Genomic DNA, 8,381 nt, shown 5'->3' on the forward strand with positions numbered 1-8,381 from the left:
CGGATCCGATGAGCAGCGATGAGGGGCAAGGGTTGAGCACACAGGTGGGGGGCCGGAGCCGACCAAGCACCTGCTCCACGTCCTCCGGCTCGAACAGCCGACGCTCAACCAATAAAACTGGACCAGGTGGTGCTCGGAAAGGGAGCGGAAAGGGGGTCCAGCTGTCCCTCCGGGGTGACCCCCCCACTTCCTCCCCATTGGGTGGTTCCCTGCCCCTCTTGAGGACTCGGGAGTGGGACTGAGCAGGTCTGCGGCTGAGACCCTGATGCCTCGGACGGCAAATCTGAAGCAGCGCCCTTTCCCACCCGCCAGGATGACGCCCAGTCCTCCAGGAAGCTCCCCAGGGCAGGCCTCGGTGCGACGGACGGGGCTGCGCGAGCCCACGATGTGCGGGAGCAGCCCAGCCTGTCCTCCACGCAGGGCCTTCACGGCACCCGGACTGGGGTCGCTGCCGCATCTGCAGAGCCGCCTGCTCTTCCCGAAGACCCGTGCCGCTCCCGTTTCACGCAGCGGAAACCGAGGGCATCCCCAGCACGCACAGGGTGCAGAACGGGGAGGGACCAGCCGCCCCCTCTAGCGCGACCCACACCTCCATGGAGGGTCATGTGCCACGGAGGGCGGGCTCCGCACCATCCAGACACGGCGCGGGTATTCCCGGCGGGAGTTCCCACCAACGCATGGCGTCTCCACACGCCCCCCTCTGGTGTCCCGCCCCATGGCGTGCGCCGCTGCCTCCATGCTGCCCACAGGATCCGCCCGGCGCTGCCGACCTCTAGACGCTGCTGCGCCGCCGGCGCTGGATCATGCCCACAATGTGCTCCAGGTCCAGGCTCTTCATCATCACCTCCATGAACTCGTCGTCCCTCCTCGCGCCTTCGACAAACTCCTCCAGCGAGAGCTCGCCTGTCGCAGGCAGGAACGAACAGGGCATAGGAACGTGCTGGGGGGGGGGAGAAAAGGGGCTGTTCCCCTCCCCCTTGCAGGATCAGAAAGGGGGCCCACCCCTCTGCAAAAGGGGGGCAAGTCCGGCACGGCACAGCTGAAGGCAGGCTGGGCGGGAGGGCAAGGCGCTGGCTGCCTGCCCCCCTCTCCCGGGAACGGCGTGCCCCAGGCCCCCGTCCCGTCCCGTCCCTGGGGGAGGCCGGCGTGGGTCCCTGGCCGAGGCTGGGCCGCTGCACAAGCGTGCCTGTGCTCCTGGGCCGGCCCGGGGCCCTGTGCTACGCACCCCAGGAAGCCCCCGGGGTGAGAACAGCCCCTTCCTCGGTCCCTCCCCAGGAACGGGCACGTTCGAGCTCCCCTTTCCCCCCTGGAGCGACAGCTGCGGGGGCAGATGTGCCTAATCCCTTCCAAAAGCAGGGGGGACCAAGCCCCACCAGCACGCCTCGCGACTGACGGCAGAGTCCAGGCATAGTTCGCTTCCCGGTCTTCGTTCGCTGGCACATGAGCCAGAATGTTGGCACGGCCCCATGGCAGAGTCCGGACTCCGGCTTAGTGAGGCTTAGCCGAGCTCAGCTGAACTTTACCCGCTGCTGAAGCGCGGAAGGGGGGCAGGACGGCTGGCCAAAGCGTGTCCCTCCGGTGCCTCATCCGGGGGCCACCCTGCTGCCATGCTGCTTGTCCCTGCCTGGAGCAAAGTCCCAAGGCACATTTTGCTCCTTGATGCTTTTCAGGCGCCTTTGGGAAGGAGGAATTTGGAAGAGGACGGCAACAGGGAGAACTTTGACCTGTTCCTCGGCCTCTGCACTGACTTCCCCTCCCCTCCCCTCCCCTCCCCTCCCCAGGGGATCCAAACACGCTCTGGGCTCAGCAAAAAGTCATCACCTCCCGCAATCGGCCACATGTGGGATGGGCGAGTGGACTGGAAGCGCTGACCGGCTGCACCGGGACAGGCCAGGCAGCCAATCCCAGGCCCCGTCGGCCCAGGCCCTGCTCCCCACGGCAGCCGGCAGCCCCCAGGCGGCCCCTCCGGGAAGCGCGGGGGTGAGGGGTGGGACTGGTCTTTCGCAGCTGCCCACTGCCGGCATCAGGCAGGGGTGATCCAGCGCCAGTTGAGGGCCCCCAGCCCGGCAGGGGAATGCCGGGAAAGGGCCTGGGCACCACCTCCTCGCAGTCTCCCCACACCCCGCTGCCCTCGCCCCGGCCCAGCCAGCGGAGGAAGGAGGCGGAGCTGGAGGCCAGTGAGTGGCCACAATGATGGAGAGGAGGTGGAACCGCAGGGAGGGAAGGCGGGCCCGCCGGGGGAGCCGGCCTGCCCGCCGCCCTTGAAGACCCGGAGCCGGCCTGCCCAGGGTCGCATGCCCTGGGCAGGCAGGGCCTGTGCTGAGCTGCCGCCCACGAGAGCTGGGGCCACGGCCAGCTCAGGTGCCGGCCGGCGCAGGCTTGGGCGGCAGGCCTCTCGCTGCCTCCGCCTGGCCAGGAGCGCGTCTTCAGCCGCCCGCTTTCCCTCCACAGGCCTCTTGCTCCGTTCCAGAGCCCTGAGTGAGAGCACAGGGCGGGCCGGAGCATGCACGGCTCAGTGCGCCAGTCCCCCCAGGGCCTTCATGCGTGGGGCTTCGGCTGGATGCCGGGTAAAGCGCCCTGTGCAGCCGCCCCCCCACCCCAGACAGCACGTCTGCTTTTGAAACGGTCTCTGAGCATTTCAGTCCAATGATTTCAGCACCTCCAGTCCAACGTTCACAGCATTCCCCGGCTCCAGACGTGGGAATGCGCAACTCGCAAAGTCAAGGCAACCGGGAAGCCGCGGTGGGTCCCAGAGCGCTAGCATGTGGGGGTGGCAGCGGGGGGAGGGGGCTCACCATCGCCGTTAACGTCGATCCTGCTGAAGACGCGGTTGGTGAATTCCTCGGCGCTCGTCTCGTGGTCACAGCCGTTGATGGCTCGGATCGCCTGCAACGAGACGCTTTTCAGCCTTGTGTGTCCAGGGCCATCATGACCCATGTTCCCCCAGGGGCCTGAGATGGGCCCCTGCCTTCCAAGTCCTGGTCACACGCACCAGTGCATGTCAGTGCAGAAGGAGAGTCCGAGGCTGCAAGTGGGAGAGAAGGAGCGGGCGGGAAGCCTGTGAGAGGGGGCTGCGGGGCTGCTGAGACGCCAGGGGGGCTGGCGGGGGGAGGCCCGGCCCACTTTCCCGCTGGGCAGGGTGCAGCCCGGCAGGCACGGTGCGCGGAGCCTCATCTGGATGCGGGAAGCTCCCCCACGGGGCTTCTCGTGCCGAGTGTGCACTCCTCACCACGGGGCTCGGGCGAGGCCCTGGGAGGGGGGCTGCCACCTTCTCCCACGGGCCGTCTGCTGGGGGGCCCTGCAGGCAGCAGGCAGGGCTCTCGGTGGCCACTCTCCAGGACGCCCCTTGGGCTCCCCACAGCCACTGCCTCCGGATGCCGGCTGCCGGCGAGGACGGGCGACGGCGCTCACGTCCCGCCTGGGGGACTGGGATGCCGGGCTGGGCAGCGGACCCCTGCTCTGGCCCAGCACGGCACCTCCTCTGTTCTTACCCCCGGGGGGCCTCATGCGACATGCCCCCACCGCCTCGGCCCGCAATTGGCAGGCCGGGGCATGGCGCAGCCTCCTCCCGCTCGGTCTCCCCACCGGCCCCGGCAAGACGGTCGCAGGAGCAGCCAGCCTCTTCCACGCCCCTCGGCACGTGGTGGCAGCGGTGGGGGCGGGACGGGCGAAGGGCCATTGCCTGAGCCCAGACCCCGTGGCAGCTGCCTGCCGGCGCACCTGGGCACGTGTGGGCCTCACCGGCACCCGGAGCCATGTGGCCGCTGCGGCGCCACAGCTGAGAGGGGAGAGCTGCGAGCCCAGCGGGAAGCCTTCCTCTGGGAGGCTTCGGACGACCCGCTGAGCTGCCTGGGCTCGGCACTTGCGTCGCCCCGCTCGCTCCGTGGGAACCGGCTGCTCAACGGGTGCGGCTTCCGCCCAGCGCGGCGATGCAGTCGGGGGAAACCAGCCTCCAAGCGGCACTGGCCGTGCTCTGCAGGTGGCTGCGGGGCGCATGCGCAGCCACGGCCACCGCCCTGGGGGAACGGCAGCGCTCAGGACGCCCCCCAGGCGGAAGCAGCCTGCAGGGAAAGGGCACGTCTGCTGCGAGCGGAACACGGAGAGGCGAACCGAGATGCACCTGTGCAGCTTCTGCCTGCCTGACCTCGCCAGCCTTGCCTGGCCGGGTCATCGCGGCCTCCAGGTCCCTGAATCGCCCCGGGATTTAAGCAGGGGCGACGTTCCCTGCCAGACCGGTCAGCGCTGGGTCTGCCCGGTCCAGCCCCGGCTTCCGCCAGCGACCAGCCAGATGTGTCCAGAAAGCTCACAAGCAGGGACGAAGGAATGCCCCCCCCCCCCGCCAATCTGGACCCGGTCTCCTGTCCGCAGCCTTGGAGTGGGGGCAGTGCAGCTGGGGGCTTCATCTGGGATTGGGGGCAATTGATTTACAGGCATGCCCGAGACCCCATCTTTCCGGAAATCAGCCGCGCAGCTGCCCCGTGCAGGGACAGCCCCCTCCCGTGCCTGAATGATGCTGAGCAGCTCGTGGCGGTCGATGCAGCCGTTCCCGTCCACGTCGTAAAGCTTGAAGTACCAGCGCAGCTTCTGCTCCATCTTGCCCCGCAGGACCAGGCTGAGCGCGGCCACGTACTCCATGAAGTCGATGTAGCCATCCTGGGAGGGAGAGGGGGGAGAGGAAGCCTTGGGCACAGAGCAAAGGGGACGGGGGGCTGGGGCCTTGTTGGCTGGCGGGGGCCTCCCCCATGGCCTCGGGCTGGGGTGGGAGCCTGGAGGGGGAGAGAAGCAGAGCCCCCCCACCGTCTTTGTTTCCATGGGGGGGGATCAATGCCTGGAGTTCCGTGCCCCCTTTCACAGCATCCTCAGTAAACTGCCAGGAATTGGTGAAAGACGTGGAGATGCCTGCATAGTCGCCCCTAGCAGCCCGCATGGTCTTCTTTTTCCCTAGGGCAAAGGCATCCAGTGCCTCCGGCCCACTCAGCAGAATGGCCTCCTGGGCCGCCACATCCGTGGCAGAGCTGGCCCCGCTCCGGCCTGCAGCTGGCTCGACGGCGCTCCAGAGGGACCTGCAGCCCCAAAGTGCGTCTGGAGCTGGGAGCCAAGCGCAGAGTGCTTTTCACTGCCGTCGCAAGTGGCCTTCCGGCAGGCGAGAAGCCCTCCTACCGTGGTGCTGGAAACCTGCCCCCGTCCAGCAAGCGCCGAGAGCTTTTTCCGCTCCTCGGCTGTTCAGTGGGCACACTGCTCTGTCGAGCGGGGGGGGGGGGCTTTGTCCCAGGGTGGGAGAAACACGTGTGCTGAGCTGCAAAAACAGCCTTGCAGGGATGCCTGGCAGGCTCTGGCACAGCCCCTCCCAGTGCTCAGCGCTAAGGCACATACTGCCACGCAGCACTTAATGGAGAAATATGGGAGAGGGGGTAGAATTGGAAGCGGCCGAGCATCACTGGTAGGCTTTGGAGCTCAGTGCCAAGCACAACAGAAACTGATCTGCCATACGAGGGACTTGCCCATAACTGGTCCAATCCTGCCAGACGGATGCAAATTTCCAGAAGGCCTTCAGTGTCAAATGCGCCTCCCTCTGCTGGTGGCTGGGTTAGCCAGGCAGCAGCGCTGCAGCAGAGAAGTGCGACTGAGCCGAGCCGGAGGGCAGCTGTGCTTACGTTTGGGGTATACAAATGTGGGACACGATCCTAGGCGCGTTTAGAAGGAAACGAGGCTCCATTCCCCAGCCAGCCATCTTGGGGTGGTCAAGGCCGGGGTGGGAAGGAAGACAGTGATCCCAGGGACGCGTGTGTTTGCCCGCACGTGTGCCTTAATTCCAGGAATGCCTCGGGCAGGGAAAGCAACTCCAGGCCAATTCACACAACCTGTGTCGTGTGTTGACGAAGGGCTGCTTGCAGCGTCCTCTGCGGATTGGCTGTGTCGCTTTTTTGGCAATCCTCTGCAGATTCACCTCGGGCTACGCCCACGGGGACAGGGCCTGGCCACAACGGATCGTCCACCAGTCCCTTCTCCCATTTTTAAAAAGGCAGAAATATGGATTTTGGATTCATGTCGACATTTTGTGGAATGGCAGATGGGGGGATCGTTTCCTCCCCATTGTCTGAAAACAGCGCTGGGAGCGGTGCAGTCAGACGGTTGGGGGTTCTTCCAGGAGTGCAGGGGTGTGGCGGAGCGGCTGCTCCCTCCCGTCTCAGGCGGCCCAGTCTTCAGACTGCGACTGAGCTGGGATTTGGGATGACAACCACCACCCAAGGGCCATTTGGCCAGATTCTGGACTGTATGCAATAAATAAAATGCTGAATCAAAATAGAGATTGCTTGTTCTCCAGAAATGACTGCCGGTTTTTTTCCTGGCAATCACGACAGGTTTTCACGGCCAATCTCAGTGCTGTTGAGAGTGGACCCATCAGCAGGAATGGCTTAAGTGAGGCTAGTGCTACATCCCACCCATGGAGGGGCCTGAATCTGCAGCCTGCATTACAGAAAATCAAATAACGGAACACCCAGGGCTGAGCGTTTGCACAGGTGTGGTTATTTGGCTCTATGCCCTGCCCTTCGTTTTATCCCACCTCCCCCAAATTCATCAACATTAGTTGCAAAACTGCTGCGGGGAGGCCTTCCTCATTTCGCGGACGCCTTTCAGCAGAACCCTTCACAACGCCCGGGTGGTTTCTTCCGAAGCAAAGAAAGGCGGTTGCGAGCACAGCACTGCAGATGCTCTCAAAGGGCCCTTGCGCCTCTCGGAACGTGGCACCCACGCTCCCTTTCCTGCCCACACCTGGCGTCTCCCCAGTGGGGCCGCTGCTCTGCGTGGCTGAAGCAGCCTCCCGCTTACCTTGTTCATGTCAAAGGTGTGGAACATCTGCTCAATGTACTGACTGGCTTCGGGATCCAGCCCCCGGAGCCCAAAAAACTGCTTGAATTCGTGTTCGGTCAGCTGCCCGGAGGGACACTCGGTCATGAACTTCTTGTACCAGTGGTGGATCTCCAGTGTCTGCAGGTCACCCAGGATGCGGCTGCTGTCGTTTCCCATCCTGCCTGGCCGGGTGATGCAGGGAGCCTCCGGAGCCACCGTCTCCTGCCGGGGTGGCTGAAGGACTGGCCCTGGCTGCCTCCTCCTTCCTCTATAAGCACGGACACCATGCAAAGCAGGCCTGGAGGTGGGAGACCATCCCAAGCCAATTACAGCCTCTTAATCTGGTCGGAGGTCTAGAAGTCCTCAAAGGCCGAGGATGCAAAGAGGGGATGGAAACAGGAGGGGTGGAGAGTGGGAGAGATTATCTTGGAAAGCCCTGCTATTTGGGGAGGTAAATCTGAAAGGGTGAGTAGGTTAATTAGCCATCGGCAGCACTTAAAGACGACCAGAAGCTGCCCTCTTTCTCCCGGCCTGGTCTTTCTCACACGCTCTTGCTATCCTTGCTATTTCCATCCCGTTGCAGGAGGCGATCTGCCAAGGCAGTGGCACCTTCTGGATTAAACGACCAGATTTAGGGGCCTTCCAGCTATGGCACCCAGCGGGGGCTGCTTCCAGCAATGGGGGGGGGGCTCCTCCCCGGGGAGCAAACATTCTCTATATTTGAGCACAAATACGGCCTCCTCGCAAGTTTTGGCCAGAAGTGGGGGGGGGGGGGGGGGGCCGCCCCGGGGGCCAGCAACATTTTGGGAGCAAGGTACCGGAGCTCAGTCAGGCTGAAGGCGCAGCCTCGCCCTGGCCGACCCAACGGCACCCGCGGCTTTCCGGCCTCTGGCCCACCGAGCACGGCGCCGCCTGCTCCAAGGAGGCGCGTGGGGGCCGTGCCGCACGGGGCCTCCGCGTCCCGGCGAGGTGTTGCGGCAGCCGCGGGGCGGCGCGGGCAGCTGACCGAGGCTCGCGGGGCGGTTTGCGCCGCGGAAGAGCAGCCGCCTCCTCCAGCAAGCGCCGCCCGCCGCGCGAAGGGGCTGCGTGGCCCGGCAACGGCCACCCCGCCGCGCTCCCGCCCCAGACGGTCTGACGCGATCTGGGGCGCGTCTGCAGGCATGTGCTGCCTCGATCGGCACCACTAATGCAGGCGACGGGCTGCCAGGCGCGCTTCCTACCCCGGGCCCACGCCCGCCCTGCAAGGTCCAGCCTACCTTGCAGGGCGGGCGTTGGGCCAGGATGGGGGCGGGGGGAACGGTGCGAGCCGCTTTGCGTGCTTTGCAGGGAAAAGGCTGCAAAGCGAGCAAACGAGCAGCCACCGATTGCGGTGCGTGGGCCAACCGGCGGGCATGACGTGTCGCGCGAACTACCGCAGGCACAGCACGTCTGCCCCTCCTGGGCGGAGCTTCCTCCGGAGACCGCCTCCCTCGCGCCTGCCCTGATGCGTTTCCAGCTTGGCTCGCGGCGGCAGCGCGGCCGCTGATTGG

The 8,381-nt window shown here is 65.5% G+C and overlaps 1 protein-coding gene across 1 annotated transcript; it reads right to left on the reverse strand.

Annotated features, from left to right (window-relative positions):
* Positions 1–701: 701 nt before the first annotated feature.
* Positions 702–7,444, reverse strand: LOC123023119 (guanylyl cyclase-activating protein 1-like). Its single transcript, XM_044429528.1, has 4 exons — positions 6,832–7,444; positions 4,504–4,653; positions 2,796–2,886; positions 702–903 (listed from the first exon to the last, which is right to left on the reverse strand). Exons 1-4 carry the CDS (start codon positions 7,027–7,029, stop codon positions 773–775), a joined length of 570 nt encoding a protein of 189 aa, XP_044285463.1. The 5' UTR covers positions 7,030–7,444; the 3' UTR covers positions 702–772.
* Between the last annotated feature and the right edge of the window lie 937 nt (positions 7,445–8,381).

The sequence above is a fragment of the Varanus komodoensis genome, unplaced genomic scaffold, assembly GCF_004798865.1.
Source record: "Varanus komodoensis strain SLA01 unplaced genomic scaffold, ASM479886v1 scaffold1, whole genome shotgun sequence".
NCBI classification, from domain to species: Eukaryota; Metazoa; Chordata; class Lepidosauria; order Squamata; family Varanidae; genus Varanus; species Varanus komodoensis.